The sequence below is a fragment of the Nesoenas mayeri genome (genome assembly GCF_963082525.1).
Source record: "Nesoenas mayeri genome assembly, chromosome: 19".
Lineage (NCBI taxonomy): Eukaryota > Metazoa > Chordata > Aves > Columbiformes > Columbidae > Nesoenas > Nesoenas mayeri.
In genome coordinates, this window is record NC_137568.1 from 12,861,140 (window position 1) to 12,886,162 (window position 25,023).

Consider the following 25,023-nt stretch of genomic DNA (forward strand, 5'->3'; position numbering starts at 1 on the left):
GCGACCCGGAAGTGGCAGCCGAGCCGGAGGGAGAGGCGGGGGGTCAGCCGGAAGTGGCGCCGCCGGGGGAAGATGCCGCTGCCCGTCCAGGTCTTCAACCTGCAGGTGCGGGGCGGCCGCGCTCCCGCCGCCCCGTCCCGCGGGGCCGCCCCGCCCGCCGCGCCGCGCTCCGCGGGCTCCTGCGCGGTGTCCGGCCCGCGGCTCGGCGCTGCCGGGGCCCGGCCCGGCCCTGCTGCGGCCGCCGGGCGGCGCGGCGCGGCGCGGCCTTCCCATGGGCGGGGGGGAGGAGCCGCTCTCGGACGGGCCCGGGCCCGCTCGCCCCCCGCCGGCTCCGGCCGTGTCGCGGGGAGCGGACACAGCCCGGCCCCGCGGCCCCGGCCCCTCGCGGGGCGGTCGCGCTGTTGGCGGGGCCCGGGCAGCGGGGCCGGGTGAGGAGCGGCCGCGGGGCGGGGCCCTGGGCGCCGCGCCGGCCGGTCCCCGTGCCCGGTAGCGGCCGCCGGCGCTGTGCCGAGGCGGGCGGGGGGCCGGGCGGGGGGGCAGCTCAGCAGGTCCTCCCCGCGCCCGCTGCAGCTCGTCCTTCGTTAAAGCAGCTTTGAAAGGTTCTGGTGAGCTGTTTGGGTACTTCTTAACTTTTGGAGCTTCTTGAGCTGAGCGTTAGCGTCTGCTCTTGCTCCAGGAAGATTAACGGAGTGTCATTTGGAATTCAGCGTGCATGCCCGGGATGCTTCGGAGGATCGGATTTATTGACCCCTTCGCTTTCCCTCTCGGTGATCTACCAAACAAAACAAAGAGCTCCGTGCGAGTGCTGAGCCTTAGCGCCGCTCACTTTAGCTGGAGCGTCGTGCTGACTGATGGTGTTGCTAGAGAAAAATCTTAAACGTGTCTGAAGACCAAGGGGTGTTTTTTAATTTTAAAAATTTAGTATGTATTTAAGCAAGTTCTTAACAGATAGAATCACATGCTTGTTTGCTGCTTAAATGTAACAAGTTACTTTTGACCTCATTTTGCTGTCCTAGGGTGCAGTAGAGCCCATGCAGATTGACGTAGATCCACAAGAAGATCAGCAAAATGCACCTGATATCAACTATGTGGTGGAGAACCCCACTCTGGTATGTGCTGGTTGAGTCGATGTTTCGCGGGTGTGGCCTTGCTCTTTAAGGTTTTTAAGAAAACTCCCTCATTTTACTCCTTGTCAAATTGTTATTTAGAGATTAATAGATTCACTTCAAGGCAAGGTGGGGTAAGAGCAGCGGTGGCGTCTTGCGTAGCTCCTTGTCGCACGCTGACCTGCTGCACCTTCCGCGATGGAGGAGGAATTGCTGGTTTGTGACTCGCTGCCTGCTTGACACTTTTCCATTCTGAAATACATTAGTACCTCTCTGATTTCTTGCAGAGACATCAGTCTCTAATTTTGAGTCTTGTTCTTTGAGGAGCAAGGCTCAGGTGCTTTAAGTATATAATTAGGATAGTATTGTTTCATTGTTTGATCATCTGGAGACTGGCTAAAATCGACAGAGCTGCAGAGTTATAAAGGGCTTTATTTGCTTATATCAGTTTCTTCGATTTTTAGTTAATGGTTTTAGATTTTAGCCAGTTTTTATGTATCAGCTCTGTAACAGTGCGAGATAGGTGTTGCAGAAGAGAACAAAAATGTTAATTGGAAAAAGTTAAAGCAACATTAATACTGCAAAATAAAGCAAACAGTTAGGAAGCTTTGGATCTCGCATAGCCTCTGAAGCTTTAATCCGTTCCTCTCACCCCTGTGCCTTATAGCTGTTGTCACATGGTTATTCGCTGTTTACTGCACAGCCATCTATTTTGGTTTGGTTTGGTTTTCAGCTCATGACCTGATACCTTGTTTGATTTCATTCCATTTCAATTCTGTTCCAAAGCTAGAGTGGTGAAGCAGTTATGTTGTGACCTTTATGTCTTTGTTATTACTACAGCATCTAAGCGTTCAACAAAAATGAGTGATTTTCTTTTCACCATAGCTGATGTGAAGGACCATAGTTCCGCGTTGTTTTTGCAGGATTTGGAGCAGTATGCGTCCAGCTACAGTGGTCTGATGCGAATTGAGCGGCTGCAGTTTATTGCCGATCACTGTCCGCAGCTGCGCGTGGAAGCTCTCAAGATGGCACTGTCGTTTGTCCAGAGAACTTTCAATGTCGACGTGTATGAAGAAATCCACAGAAAGTTGTCTGAGGCCACCAGGTACTGAGAGGTCGTGGGAGCACAAGGAGCTTTTTTGGCCGAGTTAAGACTGATGTGCCACGGCGGGGCACTTTGCACGCAATACCAGCGTGTGCCTTGTGCAGCTTGCCTTTGCCTGTGGAATGTGACGGCAGCGAAAAGTGCATGTTCAGGCCTAAGGTCTCGGGCTTTTTTACAAGATTAAACACAGAAGACATTATCTCATTCTAAAGCCTTAATGCTCTGAAAGGCTATAGGTGGGTATTGAGGAGAGTTTAGTCCTTGTGACTGCTTCAAATATCAGGGAACACACTTGTCTTTTCTTAGGTAGATTGTGGAGATGAAGCCTCTTCTAGATGCTCTCGTGTTCATAAATTAAAACCTCGTCTGTTTGCCTTGGTTTGGGGGTTGGTGTGTTTGTGTATTCCTAACGCCAGGTTTGCTGTTAAGGGTTGCCTTTGGTAATGCTCTTATCCATCCACACTTCCTGTCTTTGCATTATCTTTGTTGCTGTGCGTATTTGTTGCTTTCTTGTCTTTTGCCCTGGGAGTCTTCATCATGTGCGTGTGACAGTGTATTCATGGCTTTCTTGTATGTAAAAAGGACCATTGGTAAAAAAACAAAACCAAAACCCGTTAAATCATTAAATACTTTCATTGAATGTAATAATTTATTGCAGCACTGTTACAAACTTGCTTTCAGTTGATTGACAGAACAGGTTGTTTCTTTAAAATTAGTAATGTCTTGCTTGTTAATAAAATACCCGCAGAAGATCCCTGGGATAATTTTGAGAAGAATTTGTAAACATCTGTGATGTTCACGTTACTGTTTTCACTGGAAATCTTAGCAGTCTTTCTTTTCTCCCCGCCGTCCTCGTTTTCTCGTTGGTCTGTTTTGTGTATGCAGTGACGTTCCTTAGGCTGACAGTGGCAGATACGTAGCAGACCTCACTGTTTTGAAAAGTTTGCAGCATAACAGCCCCATTCAATCTCTTTCAGAGAACTGCAGAATACACCTGATGCTGTCCCTGACAGTGGAATTGAGCCCCCTCCTCTTGACACAGCTTGGGTTGAAGCTACACGCAAAAAAGCTCTTCTTAAACTGGAGAAACTCGACACAGATCTGAAAAATTACAAGGGGAACTCCATTAAGGAGAGTATCAGGTGAGATGCAGAAGGCTCTGCTGCAGCAGGGAAGAGCGTTTTGCTCCTCTAGGCTCCTAACACAGGATGTCAACTGCATTCAGTGCCTTAGGTCAGCATGTTGAGAACAAACTGACTGTGTCCCTTTCCCAGCACACAGTTCATTGCTGTTTTGATTCCTGTGCTGCAGGAGAGGCCATGATGACTTAGGTGACCATTACCTTGACTGTGGGGACCTCAGCAACGCTCTCAAGTGTTACTCACGAGCCCGTGATTACTGCACCAGTGCTAAACATGTTATCAACATGTGTCTCAATGTCATCAAGGTAGGAAGGCTTGTAGGAAACGGTGCCTGGTGTCCCTCTGATGTTTGCTGTAAAGCCCACCCGTACTTTTCTCTGGTTACCTCTCGTGTCTGCAGCGATACTGCTTATCTGGGCAGCACCATTTATCTGTACCTGTTCTGCGCCATTTCTGTCTCTCCGCAGGTCAGTGTCTACCTCCAGAACTGGTCTCATGTTCTGAGCTATGTAAGCAAGGCCGAGTCTACACCAGAAATTGCAGAAGTAAGGTCCTGCTTTTTAACTTGCATGAGTTTTCCTTTTGTTTGCTGTCTCCACAATTTGTAAAATGATCCCTTCCTTTCACCCTTTATGACTTGCTCCCTGTAAGACTCCCTTCATGTTACAATCTGTTCTTCCTCTAATCCAGCCTCCTTGGCTGCTATACTGTTTATTTTGAGATTCACTCTTGCTTTTCTCCCATGATATGTGTGTGGGAAATCTGTCTCATGGTAAAAACAGAGAGACTTCCCGTTCTGAGTTCTTGCCATATTTCCCAAGACAAATAAGATGAAGTTATCTTGCTATTGAGATTTGCAAGTTAGTTATTAGGATGACATATCCCAAAGACAGTTGTAATCAAAATGGTTTTCACGGTGTTTGCTCACTACTGCTTTTTCTTATCCTTCAGCAAAGAGGAGAAAGAGACAGCCAGACACAAGCAATTCTCACCAAACTGAAATGTGCAGCAGGTGAGCAAATCCTTCAGCTTTCTGCGTTGTCTGCATGTCTGTTAGCTGTCCACGGGGCTTTTTGACAACAGCATGTGCCTGTTTGTGTTTTTTCCTTGAAGATTTGACAGACTTTGTATTATCTCACCAGAAACACAAAATTTAATGAAACTGATGGGACTTCTGACTTGTTTTTGCCATTTCTTCCTCCTCCCTGAGTTTCTTCAGAGAGGATGCCAGTGTGAGTCAACGTAGTGCAAGGGATGCTAGAGACTGAGGGTCTTGTTTCACTTCAGTAGTGAGGGCACTAGCAACCATGTGATGGCCTGTCCCCCTCCTCAGGTTTGGCAGTTTCTCCTCATTTATATGCTGTCATAAACAAAGGACTAACTTTTTCTGGTTCCTAGGCTTGGCTGAACTAGCTGCTCGGAAGTACAAACAGGCAGCAAAGTGTTTCTTGTTGGCATCATTTGATCACTGTGATTTCCCCGAGGTGAGGACCAAGAGGGAGCTGTGTGCAGGTCTTGGAGGGGATGCAATTCTTCTAAATATTAGGTTTTAAAATTCAGATATTACAGTTATTCCCACAGCACTCCTGTGTAGTTTGGTGGTGCTGTGAACCATGTGGTGGGGGTTTTTTTGGATTTGGTTTGGGTTTTTTTGTTGGTTGTTTTTGTTGGTTTAAATCTCGGTTCTTGGTTTCTCTACACGACCCACTCTATACCAAACAGCAGTTGCTGTGAGATCGGTGTATCTGTAGCTCAGTCGAAAGCCTGGTTGTTGGAACGGGTCTCTGCTCTTTTAGCAGTGGGCAGTTGCTCCTCAGGCTCTGGGTGAGTTCCTGAGAGCGCACTCAGCGGTTCCGCTGCGTCTGACAAGGACTAATCTTGTCACTGCGAAGACCCGGGGCAGGTTACTGAATTCCGCCTTTGTGCCATTGCAGTAGCAAGTGACAGCTCTCTCTCTCTCCAGCTGTTGTCTCCAAGCAATGTGGCTGTGTACGGTGGTCTCTGTGCCCTTGCTACCTTTGACCGCCAAGAACTGCAACGAAATGTTATCTCCAGCAGGTGAGCGGTGCCTCGAGAGCGGTTTGTATGTACCGGACATCCCCTGGGACACGGGACTTTGGCTCAGAGTGGATTCTGGCTGGAGTAATAGCTTCCTCTTACAGGAGAGAGGAATCGCTGAACCTTAGTTTGGCTTTAGTATTAAGTGATGTTTCACTGTCTAAAACACAGTGGTTAATCACAGCTGAAGTTTTCATGGTGTGATGGAAGTTTCCAACCCAGGTCAAATCCAGCATCTACTTAGCCCAGTTTTCTGTCTCCATCAGTGGTCTGTGTCAGACATTAAATCAGAGGGATAGAGGCCCACAGAAGGCAGCTGTGAGATAATTTACCTTCATCTTGCCGCTTGTTCTGGTGTATTTTAATTGTATTAATACAATTGAATAATTGTTAATGGAACTTGCAGCGTGATCTAACTATGACATTTACAAGGTTAAGCGAATTACAGTCTTTGGAAGAAAATTGATATTTGTGTGTCATAGACTGAATTACAATGATAATGAATTTCTGTCAGCTAAGTGTATGGAAGCACTAGTTTTAAACTGATGTGGAAAAAGGGTTGTTACTCCGACTTTAATTGGCTCATTCGTAGAGTGAGATCCCAAGGTTGGGAAATCTGTGATGGAGAACTGGGGGAGTGCTGAGGAAGGGCGCACCTCCCAGAGATCTCCCGCGCTCAGGTTGTTTTCCTGAGACGCGCTCTGCCTGGTGAAGGCTGCGCTTCGAAATGGAACACAGATCTGGCAAAATACGGCCTGTGTTTTCTGGTGGTGTATCCTGATTTTGACCTATTCCCACTCTTCTTTTTTGTTCTATGTGGACAAACACTTGTACTGCTTGGTTTGTCAGACGTCTCTTGGCTTCCCGCACCATAGCTCCGATGCTGTGCTGCATCTCGCCGTGTTCCAGGCTCCCAGCCCTGCTGAAAACGGGCCCTTTGGTCTGTTAGAGAGTAAATTCTTGGAATCTTTGAATGATAGTGGCAGTTTGTGACCTTGCGACTTGGAGTGATGGGGTTGCGGGGTGTTTAGTGGTACGTTCCAATGTCTGATCGCTGCCATCTTTATCTGTAGCTCCTTCAAACTGTTTTTGGAGCTGGAGCCACAGGTTCGTGACATCATCTTCAAGTTTTATGAATCTAAATATGCCTCATGCCTGAAAATGCTGGATGAGATGAAGGTGAGTTGCAGGGGAGCAGTGCAGAGTGGACCGTAAAAGTTCCCTTTGCCCAGCCTTTTGTGAGAAGCGGTGACTGTTGGAAGTAGCTACTAAGAGTGTTCAGCTTTTCTGTGGTTTCTGTCTCTTGATGTGAATGGAAATTGGGAGTAGTTTAGCTGTAGAGGGTGAGGAGAAATGATAATTTTTTAAGATTTATTGCTAGTTCTTTTATTCATTCTTTTTTTATGGTATTGTCTTGCTGTAGTGTAATATCCTTAAGGTTTAAGTATATATACAGATATGTTTCAGAACGTAGGAATAGTGTATTTTTCCAGGCTGCTTCTCAGTTTCTGATGTGGCTTTTTTTGCACAGGACAACCTGCTGCTGGATATGTACCTCGCTCCTCATGTCAGGACACTTTATACCCAGATTCGAAATCGAGCCCTTATCCAGGTAATTGTTCCTGTAATCCTGAGAGGGGGATGAACAGCGAGATAGGCCATCTCTTTGTGATTGCTTTTCCCATGTGTTTCCATTTGGCAACTGAATATTTTATTCTTCCTAGTACTTCAGCCCCTACGTGTCGGCAGATATGCGCAAGATGGCTACTGCTTTTAATACCACAGTGGCTGCTCTGGAAGATGAACTTACTCAGCTGATACTGGAGGGACTGATCAACGCCAGAATAGATTCGCACAGTAAGGTGAGTGTGCCTGAGCCACCGTAGTAAGATTAGAAACTCTCCATTCCTGGGGTACTTGGAAGCTGTGTTCATCTGTTCTGACTTTCCACTTAAATTTGAGAAGAAACTTGTTGGGGTGAGGGTGGCAGAGCCTGGCCCAGGCTGCCCAGGGGGTGTGGAGGCTCCTTCTCTGCAGACATTCCAACCCGCCTGGACACCTTCCTGTGTAACCTCATCTGGGTGTTCCTGCTCCGGGGGGATTGCACTGGATGAGCTTTCCAGGGCCCTTCCAATCCCAAACATGCTGTGATACTGCGACTGGTGTTTTCAGGAGGGCTGATCACCCAGCGCTCCACGATACCTTAGCTTTGTTCTGCTGTGGAGCCCTGTCGCAGCGCCTTTGTACAGTTCTCTGTATTGGTTACAGATTCTTTATGCTCGAGACGTAGATCAGCGCAGCACAACTTTTGAGAAGTCTTTACTAATGGGCAAAGAGTTTCAGCGACGTGCCAAAGCTATGATCCTGCGAGCTGCAGTGCTGCGCAACCAGATACACGTCAAGGTATGGACACGGTAACCGTGGGCTTTCATACAGTGTTAAGATTATTGGTTAGTTGTTTGGTTTTTTTAACTGAAACTATACAAGTTGGTGAATTGACAGTTCTGGAGGGAAATGGATTTGTTGTGCTTGTGGTTGGACAAATTCTTACAATAGTTAAAACCAAATACATAAGGAACAAGCATTTCTAGCAAATATGTTGACCTGCTTGTACAATGCAGAATGTCTTTTGAAGTTTATATGCTTGGGTTAATTCTAACTAAGTCGTTTGACTGGTTCTTGATCCACATATCTTTCATCTTCGCAGAAGAAAGATTGAGGTAATTTTTTTTAGTAGAGAAAGTAAAAAAAATGCAGGAATTGCTCGTAGTATTCCTTCCAGGACACAGTAATGCTCTTAGGGAGGACAGGCCATCTGCCACGGAACGTGTGGAATTCTGTAGTATGTTAATCTCTGTGGTAACTACATACCAGACCGGATTAAACTTCTGGGGCCAGCAGTACCTTGTACGTAGTAAAGTGGCTTAAAAGTTCTGGTTTGATTTTTTCAGGAGCAGTTCTTGTGAACTGCGGTGGTAGAAGTTGCAAACACAAAGCTTTTGCAAAGCCATCATTATTTGTGAGTTGGGGGCATGCTCTCCCCACCGCTGCTCTCCTGCGCTTCGCCTGCGCTCTGCAGGGTGTTTACACGGCACTAACTGGATGTGTTTTGGTCCTGTTGCAGTCTCCGCCGAGAGAAGGCAGCCAAGGGGAGCTCACGCCGGCTAACAGCCAGTCCAGGATGAGCACCAACATGTGAGAAGCCTCAGGTGGTACCGAAAGAAACGGGCCCTCCAGGACTGTGCCGTGTCTCACCCACTAACTGCTGAGCTCCGCGAGCTGTCCCTGTCTCCCTCACGTCTTGCTCGGATTTAGGGGGTCAGGGCTGATGGTGGATAATATGAATATTCAAATAACTTCAATACTGCTTGAAAAGAAATTCTTTATAAAAACAGCATCCCTGCAATGGGCATCATTTCAGTTTTGGTAGAACATCTTCCTCCATTCTCCTTCTTTCTCCACTCCATAAAGAGTTGTCCTGTTATTCATACAGATGCCGAATTGTGAGTTTTCCAGCTGCTACTAGTTTTCTTGTTTCAAAGCTGCAAAATTAGTGTTAAGTTGAATGGACAGGCGTGATCTAAGATGTATTTCACTGGCCTGAAAGTATTGCCTTGATTCTGAGCAATGCTGAGCTTTGTTTTTTCCCAGATAAACGCAGAGGTGCATTGCTCTCCGTTGTGGAGCTAGAGTTCTGATGGGAGAGGCGATGTGTATCGAGAAACTCTTGATGATTTTTCACCTACGCCAGAAAGCATGGCGCCACTTCCGTGCATTCAGTCACAGGCCTTTCTTCTAGGGTGTTAGGTCTGCCTGGATCCAGGTTTTTTCTGTCTGATCTCTGTTTCCAAAGACTCGTTTCCTGATGTGTTTCACACTTGTGCATGACCTGGCTTTGGGGTCCAGTGTTATCATAGCAGTAAATCTCTATTTCATGCAAATATTGCTGCTTGTCCAGTGTGATGGTTTCCCAACAAGCGCAACAGTTGCCTCTGGTAGCGTGGGTAAATGCCATGAAATACCACCCGAGTCCTGCGGAAGAGCTGAAAGCGGCCGCTCTGGGTGCCCGCTCTCCAGGTGCATTTATTCTGCTTTTCCTTTTATAAAGGGGTTGAAGGTGGCAGCCTGCATGTGTGCGCGTGCTCTGGTCATCAGGGATGATCTGCGCTGGGTTTCTGGGGGCACCGCAGCCTCGCATTCATCTAGTCCGTAAGGCAAGCTAAGAATTTTGATCCAGCCCTGACTGGTCTGGCAGCTGAGTACAGATGTTACTGTTAATGCGTTAATGCTTTTTTAAAAATAAATAGTTATATCTAGTGCATTAAACAGCAGGATTAAAAAGCTGCTGAGTGTTTGGTGGTTTGTGCTAAAGTTGGATTTTAGGTATTTTGATACCAAGCCATTGATTTTTTTTTGCCAGGCTTGATGTTTTATAAGCCATTGTATTTTGCTTTCTGATCTGGTTGGAGGTGTAGCTTGGATGGGCTCTGAAGAAAGTGCAATTTGAAGGAACGTAACAGCACAATTTCTGCCCTGCATTTGCACAGGGGTAGCTCGGGGTAAGGGCACGGCAGTGGGAAACAGCCTGGGTCTCTTGGTGAAGGCAGTGTTAATTAGCACAGCTAATTTTAGTGGTAATGTCAAAACTGCTGTTATGAGACGTATTGGAGTGATGGGGGCGACTGGTAACTCCCTTGTCTAGAGCGGCGATCTGTGTCGCAGCAGCTCGCTGAGGGTGTCAGTGCCGAGTGACTCAGGTGGAATTTCAGCACTGGTCTGTCCTCCCCCAAAACTGCCGCTGAATGACGTATCATTCCTGATACATGCAGTTTATATTAAACTTTCAGAAAAACAAATGAGTAAATGTTAATAATAGCAACCGTGCTTCTGATAAAGACCCATCTTGCATATGTAGAAAGTGCCAGTCAGGCACTGGCTATTTATTTACTTTTTTTTTAAGAGTAAATTCTAAGCCAACTTCATTTGGCTATTGGAGGTTCCTGCGCCGCCGTCTCCCGTACTCCTGCGCAGCAGGTGACAGGAGCAGCGCGCCCCGCGGGACAGCGCTCGTGGGCCACCCCCGGTGACTAATACGAGGGAGCACCAGCTGTGGATTTGCAGCAGGCTGAGGAACACCGGACCGCTGTGGAACCGACTGGCGTACGCCCGGCGCTGTCAGCGAGCAGGGTGAGTTACCCTCTGCTTTGCAAGGGAGCTGCGTACTTCCGCTGATCTGTTTTGCCTTCTGCGTTCCTGTAGGTCTGTGAATTCCATGCAACGTTTCATCCGGTCTTATAGAGCAACGCAGCTTCAGATTATCTCACAGGATAGCCTGGCCAGGCCGAGTTAGTTAGACAGGGAACAGGAAACTGGCTAATAGGGTACGTCAGCCTCTAAGAAAATGTGTGAGATTCAGTACCTAGAAGTTGGGTAAATTCATAATGCGAGTAAGACAGTTTATTGACAGCAAATAAATAATTCAAGCTTATGCTTCAATAGGCTTACCGCAAGGTACAGCCTGAAGGGTAGCTGCAGATGGTCTAATTCAAACGAGAGTTCAAGTGGCAAGAGCTGGAAATCTGTCTTGCATGGTAGATCAGGCCAGGTAACCCCGTTGTCCTTGATCCCGCAGGTATCATCGTTCAGTTCTTGAATGCTCTGCAGCTATAGCTTTGACTATTACAATCCATGTGTCTGTAGCTTATGTAACTGTGAATTCTATGTGTACATAAAGTTTGTACCGTGTAAATACATGCCGAGATCCAGGCTTTTCAATCTTTGTTTTGATGTACTACTTTTTGTCCTGTTTTTCTTTTAAATTCTCTGATATCTCATAAGCTGTTTGCCAAATGAAGGCAGATCGCTTTCTTTTTGTCAGGTGAACTACTACCACTGTCTCTTGTGCCTCTGAAAATGGATTCAGATAAAGAATCCAGTCTGCAGCCCCTGAGGCTGAGGATCATTTCACCCCGCTGTCCATGCAGAGCGCTGCCTTTTTCTCCTTCACCTCCCGTCAAAAGTGAATAGTTTGTGTCATCTTGAGGGGCTGGGAACCAGAAACAAAACAGGACCTTACCTTGCTGAGCTGGCAGGCTGCAATTATTTGATTAGAGGTAAATAGGATAATTAGTATATTGCCTAGCCTGAAAGCAACCCCCAGTTAGTGTGTAGGTGCAGGTGTGCTCAGCAGGAGTGGTAAATGGCTCAGCTTTACTCATGTTGTAATAGTGCCTCCTAATTCACAAGCATTGTTTATTATGATGTTGATACACAGGTCATCTTCACCTCGTTAACTGCAAGGTTATAATCTTGTAGAACGTCTGTTCCGGGTTCAGGTTGCAGCTTCGTTGCTCCATTAGCGTGGTGACGTGCGCTGAGGGGCACAAGCGGCGTTCGGTGCCGAACCAAACAGCCTCGTGGCCGCGTTGGGAACTCGGCAGCGTCCCGCGTGTCACGGGATGGAGCCAGCGGGACACGCGCCCGTGTGCCTGCGGTGCCTGTTGAGAAATGCCTTGGGGGTGGGGATGAATGTGCCTTAAATCCTAATTCTGTGTAGAAATGTGTCCAGTTGGGATTCTCAGGTATTAGGCCCTTCCCTAAAGCCAGCTTGATCCTTTCTTCACCCTGGGGATGCTGTGGTGAGACTGCACCTGTGAGAGATGTGTTCCGAAAGCCCGCTGCGCGGTCACTCACGCAGCCCCGGGCACTACAGTGCTGTAGCAGTGGGTATTTCTCATGCAAACACCCTTTCTGACTGCGATTTTCTCTGGCACAGCGAGCGGGAGAGTGACTGAGCTTTCTGATGTTTTGGGGAAACTAAACAGGAGGAGGTCAGGTAAGCAGTTTGAAATTCCATGATAATTAACATTTAGCTTTTTATTAGAAGGGGGCGTTTTTCCAGGAGCAGGAACTCGGAACGCTTGCCAGCCCCAACGTGTGCCTGTGCGAGGAGACGCGGACGGTTTCCGCGGGCGGTGCGACATGCAATTTCAAGTTCCTGTCTTTAACTGAGGCAGAGAAGCTTTAACTTTGGTTCTCCCACAGTAATCCCTGGACTATTTGGTAAAGGCCGCACCCTTTCCCTCCCCCTCAGTTTCTGTGCTAGTTCCAATGCATGAGGCGAGCTGGGGTAACACCTGCCCAGCTCAGTGTCCATGGGATCCGAGCAGAAGGTCAGACAGAAATTATGAAAGCTGCTGAGAGTCCTGGTCGACGGGCCGACTAAGTTTGGAAGATGCTATTCCCAGAATATAATGGAAAACATTTTATTCAAGTAACAAGTAAATAAAATGGGAAGACTCAGTAGGAGGGTTTGAACTACTTCTATTGTCGTCATCTGAGAAAGCCACAATGCAATGTCAGGCAGCATTTAATGTCAGCCTCCAAACGGACAGGAGGTTCTTAGCGCTTGTGGTACCTCCAGAGAACCTGGTGTGGCTGAGATGTCGACAAATGTCTGGAGAGATTAAGATGACGTGATTGTGTGATAGGGAAGGTGCCTGAAGAAACGGCCTGGGAAATGTGAACACAGACGAAATGGAGCGCAAAGGTGCCAAGGCCAGGACCAGGCCTGTGCGCCGCGCGGTGCTCTCGGGAGTGATCGTCGTGCTTGGGGCTCACTCAGTGCTTTGAGTGAGGATGTTTCCCCATGGCTTAAGTCAACAGCTACTGGGAGTTGTGTATTTGTTCTGCATAGTGTTCCAGTCCGTGTAAAGTACAACAGAATTTGTAATGCAGATTAGGAAATACAAACTGATCTTGCCAGGGCTCGAGGTGGCGTCTATGTGTGTGTGTGTATATATATATATACACATATATATATATATACATATATATATGTGCATGCATGAATACGCACACAAGCAGGACATAGTTGTTGAAAAACTAAAAAAAAAAAAAAAAGCAAAGCAGCAGTTAGGAAGGGTTTCTGAGGGTTCCCGGGTTCCCGTCGTCGCGGGCCGTGCGGCAGCGCAGCCTGACCGCGCCTGTTCCTGTCACTGCGGACAAAAAGGGCTCTTTTATTTTAGTGTGTGTAAGGTAGTGCCAGATTCCTTTTTGCATTGAAAACATGGGCTGCTGGAACGTGACGACGTTTTCCGTTGGTGAAGCTCACTGACATTGCTATTTTTAGCATGCCAGGAGGCTGATCTAATACAAGAAATGTATTCCCCAATATTGAAAACAAGCCGTGAAGGGTTAATGAACACAGAAGAGGCAGAGTGTGATGGCGGCTTCTAGAGGTTGCCCCCCACAAAAAAAATGCACCATTTTCAGTCTTTGAAACAGAGCACAATAAATACAATTGCATCCTTTTTATTTCAAATGCAGGATAATTCCCTGAGTAAGCAGCTTTTTACTTAAATAAAACTTTTCCAGAAAAAATAGACCTGTGGAACACGCTGGCACAGCTGACGCGGGTTCTTTGGCCCAGGGACGCCGCGGCCGAGCTCCGTGCGGTTCGTTTCCCGAGCGTCACAGCGCGGCGCCGGCGGCCTCCGGCACGACCGCGGCCCCCTCGGCGTCTCCCCTCCCTCCGGCCGCGCTTTCACTCGTCCTTGGACTGTTTTGCCATGAAAGGGATTTTTCATATTTGGTCTTAAAAAGTAATCCGTGACCTGAGGAAGCAAGAGCGGGGTGGGGGAACAAGCAAAAACCTGCAATGAGATGATACACAAACCAGCTCCTTCCTTACAAAGAACGGGTCCTCGTAACGTAGAAATGAGGCAGCCCGAGGCTTTGGAAGAAACACCACACATAGAAGGTAGAGCAGGCTTTGAAAATTGTACTGTAGGACTCCAGAGAGCTGTGTACGTGGACTCTGACACATCCCCCCACCCTGCACAAAGCAAAGGGTAAAGTAACGAATACACACGGCAGGTGAGACGTTTGCCCGGTGCCTCGCAAGGACAGCGCTCACCTGGACAGTCTGCCGTCTCTTTGAACGCTCGTTTCTTACAGCATCCTCGGCACATGCTAAACACACATTTATTGCCCTGGGTTGGGAGGGGGTGCAAAGAAGCTTCTATCAGTGAAAATAAACTGATTATTGTTTGTTATAATAAGCAACAACAATACAGCTCTGCACATTCCGACCTTTGGAAAAAACCCTGCATGCTCTCTGGGGCAATCAGAGCTCGGTGGTAATGGAGATGACAGAGCTGCTGTTTGTGGGAGGGGTGGAGCCCCAGCGAGCAACTGTTTGTACAGAGAGAACAAATACCAAAATAATTCTGCGTTCAATTTCTGCAACATCCGTATCTGCTGGGCGGCCCGAGTTACACAACACGAGCAGGCAGACGCCGTAAACTCCTTGGGAAAGCGTCAGGACATTGGCTGCAGGCGAGCTTCCCGCAGCGCTCTGCAACGGCACACGTGAAACACGGTGCCTGGCGTGCGCTCGAGCCCAGTCCCGGCAGCGATGGACACGCCGAACCGCTCCGGCGCCGTCCCGCGCCCCGTCACCGCCCCCCGGCGGCTCCCGCGCTGCCGCCCCCCGCCCGCGCCACTTCCAGCGAGCGGAGCTGCTGCAGCGGACGCGCTGACGTACCTTGGGGTTTCCACACTGATCACATTTTGCGTATTTGGCTGGAAAAGAGGGAGGAAGAGACTCATTTCAGCAACGGGATTTTTATGTAGAAGAAGCAAATGAAAAAGAGAAATACACCCAGGCTCAGAGCAAGCTCGGTGCTTTTTCCACCCCGAGAGAGGGAGGGAGCGACTCCTTTGAACTAGAAATACAGCACCGCAAAGAACAGTGCAAAGGTCAATACACTTTGACTTTTTAAGTGCCTCTAAGGCAAAAAAAGCCCAAACAACCAAACAGAAAGACGTTCCTCAAGTGTAAAGGGGAGGCCATCTGCCTGAAATGCATATGAAATTCTAATTTCAAATACTAGTGATGGCTCCACTTTAGCTTGTAAAGCAGTTTGAGCATAAAAGATGCTCATAGTGGCTCAGTGACCTACGTCTTTGATGCTTGTGTACTAATGAACATAATTTGAATCACACTGCCCATTACTGAAATTTCCAAACAACCCCCTTCTTTTTAAAGAAGTTTCTACAACTACATAAGCAAGAAAAATATACAGTTGCCATTTAGATCAAATGTGTTATCATCAACCTTCCGTGCATTTATGTCACTAAATAGAACTCACGTTTTAAAGATGGATCAAAGCTCTTATTTGGATTTCTTAGCTTCTTCTTTTGCTTATTCTTTGACAGAAGTTCCGAATTTCCATCTTCCTCCTCCTCCAGAGCACGTTTCCCTCGTACACCTTTCTCAGGCCCGCTGGCTCCGTTCTTCCTGCATCTCTCCTTTGGCCTGAAACAGCGAATATCATCTAAGGTGGCTGAAGGGAAGAAGGAGGCGGCCCCTGCCCGCTGTTTGCTTCACAGGAATCTGAGTAAACTCTAAACCTTTCTGTCGTGGCCAAATTACAAGGAAGTGTCATTGCCCTTAGAAATGGAACAGAAAAGCCTGATGTGTTTTTTGTATCGTTGGCTGTTAATAACAGACACACTGTCACATACATCGGTTGGGAAGTCAATGAAAGTTGGCAAATTAAATGAGTTAGGCACCTCTTAATCTGTTATTCTCAGGTTTTATTTAGGTATTAAGTATTAATCCTGACACGCTCAGTCTCTTCTTCAGCCCAGTTTTCACAACAGAAGGGGAATCAGCACTGAAAAGCTTGTCCACACAACACAAACATCCTTTATAGAATACGATTAATTCCCATCTTTGCTAGTGTGGCGGTTACCAGCAGCACTTGTTACATGTAATAATAAGGTGCTGTCAGGTCGCACATCTGCTGCACATTAACGTTTTCTTTCTGAACTGCAGTGGAACTCTTGGTTTTTACTTCCCAGAGAGAGAGAACTCTGAGGATGATCTAAAGGAGAGGATGCACACAATGAACAACATCCCCTCGAACAAAGCAATAACCTGGAGAAAACAAACCAGAATAATAATAACCCAAAGTCTTCACATATTTTCAAATGAACGGAAGCTCCTAGAGCAGCAGCAGAGGGCTCTGCACTCACAGCAGGGGCAGGAAAGGCCCGTGGGCTCCTCTCTGGGTTAGAGCAGGTAACTCACCCTGGCCTGACGTATGGCTGGCAGATCCAGTGGAAAAAAGGCAACCCTTCTTTTGGCTTTTCTCCTCCTTTCTGATTAGCTATTTCTTCCTGCAGCACAGAGTTACAGTCAGTTTTCCTGGAGATCTCATTAAATAAATAATACTTGAAACCCCATGAAACCACAAATTGGAATTCAAACTAATAGTTACTGACAGTTAAACATAGGCAAAGAACAGCTACTATGATGAACTGAAGTAGATTTGTAACTCCTAAATCAACTTCACCCCATGTAATAGCTGTTCAGGTTTAAGGGGCTGCTATTGTAGTAAACTACCAATATCACGGTTGGTGAGCCACCAGGTTCAGTGAAGTGACAACAGCCATCAACTCCGTGACATACACGGCAAGTTCCCACCACGCGTGAGCTCGGCCCATCTCGGTACCTGGCACCGTAGCTTCAGCTCCCTGTTGACATCTACAATGCCCTCTAGAGTCTTCACTTTTGCTAATTCTTCACGCAGTTGCTGGTAAACTTGAAGCCTGAGGGAAATCCCAAACACCAAGTCACGTTTATGCATTATTGCTAGACTGAGGAGATCAACTAAAATGTCTTTAGAAAAAGGTTTTTATAGATTTTTCTTGCTGCACATGCTTTTGGTAGAAGCTTATCTTCTTTCTTGTAATCCAGAGAAAAGCACACATACCTGCTTCTCTTTTACAAATAAATACTTAGCACACAACCAAGGTTCTTTGGGATAAGCTAACATGAACATACAGGTCATCAGCTGCTCCTCAGTAACTGCTGTGGCTGCGCTCTTACTCCACAATAAATGCAAGACAGTTTGGCTCACAACAAACAGGGGGTTAGTTAACTCACGGTTGCCATGAAGTGCGTGTGCATATGGGCAATTAGCAGACGGCAGCTGACGAGCTGCGAGCTCACGCCCTGGCCTATCTGCCTTGTAACTTCTTCACTCCCCGTGCCCTGTTTCCCAGATATGCAGTGAGGGGTAAAGGCCTCAGCCCTCATTCTCTACAGCCAAGTCCAGGAAAGAAAACCTTGCAGCAGACTAATTCTGGTGAAAAAACCTTGTCCAGAAAAGCCAGACACTTGCTAAGCAGGATGAGCCCTGAAAACATTAAGAGTTCCGTGGAGATACTCACGTGTGATGCCAGAGCTTGAAGAGATGAGCCCTAACATAGGACAAGGGACAAGGGTGCTTCTGCACTATCTCCAGATACTCCTCAGCCATCTCCCACACCAATGGGTTTCGGCCCTCAAACAAAGCCGGGTTATGAAGATTGCCTTCTGGGAAATTAAAAGAAATGCTCAAGTTTTCATTTCAGGATTGAAACAGAAAACAAAATGCAGGCTCTGGAGCCTGATCAGCTCCGCTGTGGTTCCACCCGCCAGTCACAGGCACCTCAGCCATGTACTCGCGACGAGGAATAACGGGGTCCATGAAACTCTACCCTGACCTCAGGATACTAAATTTCACTGTGCAGTTCTTAATTAAGCCAAGTAGCTCATACCTAATTGAAGCACGTTCTTGCAAAAGGCATCCAAATCTTGACAAAAAGACAGGAAAAAAAAGGTAAAAAATAGAGAAATCACTGCTGCTGCTGTCCAGTGGTTAAATACTTAGATAATGTGTGTATTCCACTGTCTGTATTCACATTCGTCTGGCCTAAGTTCACAGATACTGCTTCTCACTATACTTTTCTCTATTAGCTTCACAAGCCTTTTGTTGAACAGTATTTTCTAAAAACAAGATTCTACACCCTCTCAGAAAATGTATTTCGTTGCTTTAACTGTGCGAATGGTTGGAAGCTTTTTTGATGTCCATCATTGCTCTTCCTGTAGGAAGTTATGCCGGTTCTTTCTTGTCCCAACCCAACACGAGCCACCTGCTGGAACATTAATCAGCAGATGCACTTGCTGCGTCAAGATCCATTCAAAAACCATTCCACTGATGAACAGCTGCCATGAAAATATTCAAGGCCAACAGGAGTCCCGTATGCCTTTGTCAAGCAGTTGCACCTGAGCTGTCCACGTGACGGTACTACAGTTCTTACAAATGTTAAGTGATTCCTGCTCCTCGTCAGAGATGGCCAGGATAAAGGGAGCAAGCACAACCGCTCAGTTTTCAGTCAAAGTTGCTCGCCAACTCGGGCTCACATAGGCTTTTAATAAAGGGGCTTTTAATCCCCACAGGGCTGCTAAGAGAATAAGGAACAGTTTGTATTCTCATCTATTGTGAGTAAAAGTTCATTTTCTTTACCTGCGCTCATGACACCATGCACTCCTGTCTTACGGATACATTCTTCCACATCACTGAGACACTGGATGTTTCCATTTGCAAATACAGGAATGCTTACAGCTTTTCTACACCAGTGGATAAAATAGACGCATAAAACTGAGAATTAGAGTCAACCCAGAAATTCTTCTCCCATCACACAAAATTGTTTGCTCTTCAATGCCAGTGCACACTCCACTTAAAATCTCCCCTCAGAGTGTATGAGCAGAAACCCGCTAACACCGGTACCGCTTACTGACCTGACAGCGTGGATGTGCTCCCAAGACGCCACGCCAGCGAGCGGCCCCTTCTGCTCTTTAGTGCGGCCATGCACCGTCAGCAGCTGGAACACAAAGGCACCTTTACCTTTCACGTACAGGAACCACCAGAACAAATCCGCTGACAGAGATTTCCTTTCACCTCATAAACTTCACAGATGCCACTGAATTCCTGCTGCTATTTCAACAGTGCAGGGACTTGGGTATCACAGATAGATAGCAGCAGCTCACCTACCATGGCAAGTTCTTGAGCATCTTTCAGTTTGCTATTCCACAGCACGACAAGATTGTATCTCGGGAGAACCCAGACACTTCCTACTGCATTGGCTCCGATTTGTGATTCACTTTGGAATTTGTGACACATTGATGTGGCTTGATCCTCAGCAGGAGGTCTGGATACTGTCAGTACTGGCTGTAACTACAGACCGTCTCTTCCAACTTAACGGGTTAAATCCTAGAAAGCTGCCTATTTCGTCTTTGATACCGTTTTTCCTACCGCCCGGTGGTGTCAGGCGTTCACACAGCCCCCTGCAGCACGGTGAGACAGACGCCACGCTGCGATCGCAAGGGAGACTGAAGTCACGGTGTCCTCCAGAACATACTACTGACCTGCAGCCTATGACTGCAAATATATACACTCTCTCTGCATCCCGTTTTCTCTGTCTGTAAAACAATGTAGCCTATTAATCTCCACAGTACGCCAAAATCTGGTCATCAGACGCTTTACAGAGAGTCGTGTGCCCGGTGCAGCGGTACGGGGAGCAGCTGCCTCCTTACCTGGCAGCCAGCCTTCTCCAGCATCTGTGCGTACTTCACCGTCCTGTCAATTTCTGGGAAAACGCGGATTTTGCATGTGATGGGAACAGAGAGCTTCTCGTTAGCCAGTAAAACTGGGAAAGATTGAAAAGACCGGTAAGTGGGCTGCACAATGCTATGAAAAGCGCCTACTCCCCTCGAGATCTGATACTGAGCGTGGTACGGAAAACGCCTGAAAAGTTGATGCTATGCAGCTCTCACAGCTCAAACAATCAGCCATGTCCTCTGCAGTCCTCGTTGCACAGGCTGATCAAGTAACAGTAAAACACGAAGCACAAAATCTGCATTCTAACAAGGCAGCAGCAAATAGTCAGCATTTAATAGCCCTAACATGTCCACTGCCTCAAACCTTCACTTTTAAGGACCACCCTCCTCAGACCTTCATCATTGATATAGGTTTACTACCGCCACAGGCTATCGTACTCTGATAAGCACAGGCTTACCAACAGAGGTGAGGTGCAGACCAAATAAAGTAGTGAATGTAGGTTACAGGGTCAGGATGAAATCTAGAACACCATGTTAAACTCCCAGAGTCTTTACGCAGTGCATGGAATTGGAAAACTACTAACAAGAGAGCGAATGGAGACGGTCAGCAGGAAAACACTGAGCAATGGCACATCTGAAGTTCTCTTCCAGAACCTGGATGTATAACATAGGAAGTCACCTTTTTTCTACTAATCCAAATCCTAGAAGCTCTAATGTTAGGTACTTCCTATCACCCTTTCACAGGAGCACTCAAGGTATATACAGGTGCAAGCAGAAAATAGTACTCCATCATTTTAAAGAAGGCTGGGTAAAGCGGGAGAAGGAGGAAACAGAAGCTTTGCTCACTTTTATACAATAGCCTAATAAGACAATTATTAGCCCAGGTTCTCGCCCAACTACATGGCCTGGGTTCTCTTCTCCCCTTGCAGCTGTTCTGATTTGCACCTCTCGCTCCCAAGAGAGGCACCCCGGCTGCCACCCTACGTGCTGGGCAGGGAAGCACTGTCTGTGTGTCCGGGTTCTCAGCAGCGTCTGCGCCAAGTGCCATCCAAGACTCTCCGGACCACAGGGAATGCAAACAGAAGTATCATTCTCTAACTTCACGGTTCAGGCATTTAATTAGAAATGGGGTGAGGGCACATTCTCAACGCTACACGATGACCAAAATCTAGCTTTTTACATCAGTTCAGAAGGTATTTCTTAAAAAAGTGTGACAGTGTTCAGAAATGCTGCAAACACTCTACACGAATTTGGAGAAAAGAGGCGTCAGCTGCTGTGGTGGGGACAGAAAGACTACGCTGAGCTGAGCAGAAAACGGCAACTGTGGTTTCCAGCAGAAACTCCTGTCACCTGAGAACCTCAGAGTGAAAAACTAAGGCACTAGAAGTTCTGCTCCTTCTGCAGCTGGAGAACCACTAAACCATCATTACATTGGGACCTGATTGATTCACTTTCACCTACAATTTGTTTCAGGTACTGAAGTCTTTTAGCAGATCGAGTACGAGTGTGTAGTGTGACACCACCAAGTATCTTGAGTGTGCCACTGGAGCACAGTAAAAATAAAAACCAGCAACAACAACCCCCCCAAACACAACCCTCTCCAAATAAACATGCTGCTCCTCTATCCCCAAAATCCATAAACCTCAGCTCAATGATGAGTTCATCCCATTCCCTCTCAAAGCGAAGGCTCTCTAAAGACTTACTCATTCTCTGAAGAAGATCCCACTCCTCCTGCAGAAATGCTCCATAGTGACCTATAATAAAATATTATATGACAGACCTGTACAGAGGAGTAAGATTCCAAAGCATTCGGCTCTCACAGGCGTTTACACACAGCGCTCAGACGCCCGCATGCCTCGCTGGCAGGAAGAGCTGCGCTGTCCTGCCCAGACTGGAGAAGTGGGATCTTTCTGTTCCCCGTGCCGCTCTAGATTTGAGAATAAACAGTGAATCCCAGCAGCCGCCTGTCGCTGCCGCTCCGCGAGGCTGGCGGGCGGTACTGGCAGCTCAGGGCGCGGCTTTCGGGGGTTCACACCAGGTGTTTAAAATTCCCTTCAGGATAAAACCTGGTCCCTGCACGCCGCTGATCGCTTCCTCTTAGTCTTTGAAAGACATTTTAGAAAAGGAATGGGCAGTTACTGAACAAATCCTTCCTCAACATCTTAACTGATCCAAAATTTTCCAACACTGGTTCTGTTTTTCAAACAGCCATCTTTCCAGTATCTTTAAGGCATTCAGCGGGTGTTATCCTCTTCTACGCTAACGTGAATAAACTCTGTGCAAGTATCAAAGGAACAGCAGATGCTGTGCCTGCACGATACAATTTTAAATGCATTTTTGCAAAATTAGGCTGTCTGAGCAACTGAAATCAGAAAGAAAAACAAGCTCTTGCTAAACATGCTTTTTTCTGAAGGATGTTCTCGATGCAAGACTGTCACTCAAGCGAAGCTGCAATTAACTATTAGTATATTTTGCTTTATGTACTACGAAGCATTAACTGTTAGAGCAGGTGTAGCCAAGCCTGACCTAGGCAGCACTGCAGCCACTCCCCACACCAAGGCTTCATCTGCTCCTCTGGATGTTTTACTGCCATTCGCATTTGAAACACACCATTTCTACACTTATCCAGGGCTCAGACTGGCACATACCTCTCTTTGCAATCATCTGGGGGCAACCCAAATTTAGGTCTATGGCATCACAATAATCCTGAGCCAACAGCGCTGCCTGGACAAACACTTCAGGGTCATTGGCACAGAACTGAGAAAGACAAAGAAAAGTGCAATAATCAGGCAATAGTTTTCTTCAAGCACTGACAACATGTTACGACGTACTTACAAAGCAACTGCTTGCTAAAGAAAACAGGCATAATATGCACAGTTAATAACAGCAAACACCATTTCTCAAAAAAAACCCCAACAAAAACGGTGACACCAGCTAAAGGTCCCTAGCCTTCAAATGACAAAATGAGAAAGATGAGCAATCAAGAGACAAAGAAATATTTGTAGAATATTTTATATGTAGCACTCAAGAATAAGAGGGAACAAGTCTTAAAATCCCCCATAGAACAAACAGCCGTAGCATTTTAATACATAAAGATGGTGCAGAAGAAAAGTCACCTATGGTGCCTCTGGGTCTTGAGACAATTCAAATTTTGTAGATATCACTAAGCATCACTGCCTCTAAAATGAATTCACATCGGTGCAGAGTGTGAAAGAGACACATTGGACCGTTGGTCAAATGGTCGGTCTCAAATATAGAGGCGTGTTCTGTCTTCCTTGCACCCTTTACAGCCGAGCACGCAGCTCACGGTCCCACAGAGCTACTCAGAAACCAGGACACCCCGAGTGGTGTCGGGCCTGGCACGACCCTTGACCCTGGCGGAGCAGCTGTCCTGAGGTGCGGAGCTCTGGAGCCCCGGGGGAAGCCCCGTGCCCGGGCCCCCATGACTGCGGCACCAACTCCTCTTTGCTAGACGGGGCGTCAACAGGAAAGGACACGTATCCTCGAGAGCCGAGTGGTGCGAGGAGCATTCAGGTGAAAAAACGAGCGCAGTCATCGCACAGGAAACCCGGGTGAGCCCGACTCGCCTCGGGAGCCCCGGGCCCGGCGGGGCCCGGACGCTCCTCCCGCCGCCGGGCGCCCCGCCCGCCCCCCGCGCCCCGCGCCCACCTGCACGATGAGCGGGCGGTCCTCGGGACAGGCCTCGCCGTACAGGTTCTCGCGGCGGTAGTTGGCGTCCCTGAGGAAGACCTGGGCGTGCAGCATCGGCGTGTAGCAGAGCTGGGCGCCGTGGCGGCGGCTCAGCAGCCTCCAGGCCAGCTCGCTCTGGTCCACCATGGGCGCCACCACGTAGTGGGCGCTCCGCAGCGTCTCCCTCCAGAAGGCCTCTCCGCGCAGCTTCGGCATCGCCCGCCTGGGCAGCGCCGCGGCAGCCGCCGCCCCGCGCCCGCCGCTCCCGCGCTCGCCGCCCCCGCGCCCGCCGCTCCCGCGCCCGCCGCCCCCGCGCCCGCCGCTCCCGCGCTCGCCGCCCCCGCGCCCGCCGCCCCCGCGCCCGCCGCTCTCGCGCCCGCCGCCGCCGCCTGAGGCCCGGAGGCGGGCGGAGCGCGAGGCAGGGCGGCGCGGCGGCCGGACGGTGCCACCGCCATCTCCCTCCGGCCGACCCCGCGGTGCAGCTGCGCGCCGCCCCCTCCGGAAACCGCGGCGGCGCCAGCAGGGGCCGGGCGCGGAAGAGTCCCGGCGGCCGCGCTCCCGGGTCCCCGCGGCGGGGCGGCGGCGCCGGCCGGTGTCGCTGTTCGAAGGCGCCGGCTCTTGCGCCTTTTCAGCCTTGGACCGTGGCAAGAGAGACGTATTTATTTCCCCCCAGGAAGGTGGTAGAACAGAAGAGGAAAATAATGGCTTTGGTGCTACGTGGGCTGTGTGCCATGCATTCTTATTCTTACTATTAAGGCTATAGTGCAGATGTAAGGTATAATGTAACTTTGTGAGCTTAAATAACTTTATAGGGCCAACAAAGGACTCTGCTTTTCAGCCTCGAGATGAACACCAGCGTGGGGGAGAGAAGCCTGCGAGAAGCTGGATGGAAGCTGTGAAAAGGTGGGTGGAACACGAGCATCAGTTAACACGAGAGCGCGCACTTTAATTTCACTTAGAAGGGTAGAGGTGAAGGATTCCACCCCTGTCCTTGTCTTCTCAGAACAGGGACCTGCAGGATTTGATTTTGCACTATGATACTGTTATTCTGTTCTACCTACGTCCATCTGACACGCTACTGAGAAACAAGTAGTGCCAGCACGAGTAAGGTGTTTGTTTTGGGCACGCTGTGTTCAGCAGCTCGCTACCAGAGGGGTTACGGGGCAGAAAAGCCCCAAAAGCCCACGAAAATAAAAATAGTATGCAGCAGATAGAACGAAGCCCCGTAGTGTGCACATATGCCCAGCTCACGTGGCCGCAGTCCACGTTGGACTCTTTGCAGCTGTAAGGCACCTCACCCTCACACATCCCTGACATGCAGTCATCACACCGAACAGCTTAACAGCATCCACACCGCTGCCTCTCTAACACTCCCAACGACCTTGAGGTAAAGGCTATTAGTCTCATTTTATAGATGGGGAAACTGAGGCAGTAGCATTAATGCCTCGTCTAAAACTACAGCAGTGG

At 48.2% G+C, this 25,023-nt stretch overlaps 2 protein-coding genes across 15 annotated transcripts; one reads left to right on the top strand and one right to left on the bottom strand.

Moving 5' to 3' along the window:
• The first annotated feature begins 9 nt into the window (after positions 1–9).
• GPS1 (G protein pathway suppressor 1) lies at positions 10–24,419 on the top strand. 12 transcript variants are annotated; one of them, XM_080356253.1, is made up of 15 exons: positions 10–105; positions 708–921; positions 1,017–1,109; positions 2,030–2,211; positions 3,189–3,353; positions 3,523–3,658; positions 3,821–3,898; positions 4,305–4,365; positions 4,752–4,837; positions 5,317–5,411; positions 6,485–6,590; positions 6,943–7,023; positions 7,136–7,273; positions 7,680–7,814; positions 8,536–13,605. In XM_080356253.1, exons 3-15 carry the CDS (start codon positions 1,032–1,034, stop codon positions 8,608–8,610), a joined length of 1,416 nt encoding a protein of 471 aa, XP_080212379.1. In that variant the 5' UTR covers positions 10–105; positions 708–921; positions 1,017–1,031; the 3' UTR covers positions 8,611–13,605. The 12 variants fall into 12 exon arrangements, 7 of the variants coding, with proteins under 7 accessions (XP_080212379.1, XP_080212378.1, XP_080212377.1 ...); XR_013923045.1 differs by lacking the exon at positions 708–921 and adding an exon at positions 24,395–24,419 and having other exon boundaries at positions 56–105; positions 3,523–3,898; positions 8,536–10,598; positions 12,187–12,246; XM_080356254.1 differs by having other exon boundaries at positions 65–105; positions 677–921.
• Positions 13,709–23,841, bottom strand: DUS1L (dihydrouridine synthase 1 like). Of its 3 annotated transcripts, none has more exons than XM_080356256.1 (14): positions 23,536–23,841; positions 22,515–22,623; positions 21,570–21,620; positions 19,843–19,955; positions 19,048–19,130; positions 18,773–18,876; positions 18,024–18,059; positions 17,655–17,796; positions 16,934–17,030; positions 16,510–16,598; positions 15,566–15,732; positions 14,959–14,996; positions 14,329–14,404; positions 13,709–14,026 (listed from the first exon to the last, which is right to left on the bottom strand). In XM_080356256.1, the coding sequence occupies exons 1-14, from the start codon at positions 23,770–23,772 to the stop codon at positions 13,884–13,886; spliced, it is 1,485 nt and encodes a 494-aa protein (XP_080212382.1). In that variant the 5' UTR covers positions 23,773–23,841; the 3' UTR covers positions 13,709–13,883. The 3 variants fall into 3 exon arrangements, with proteins under 3 accessions (XP_080212382.1, XP_080212381.1, XP_080212383.1); XM_080356255.1 differs by having other exon boundaries at positions 17,655–17,799; XM_080356257.1 differs by lacking the exon at positions 18,024–18,059 and having other exon boundaries at positions 17,655–17,799.
• Positions 24,420–25,023: the final 604 nt, after the last annotated feature.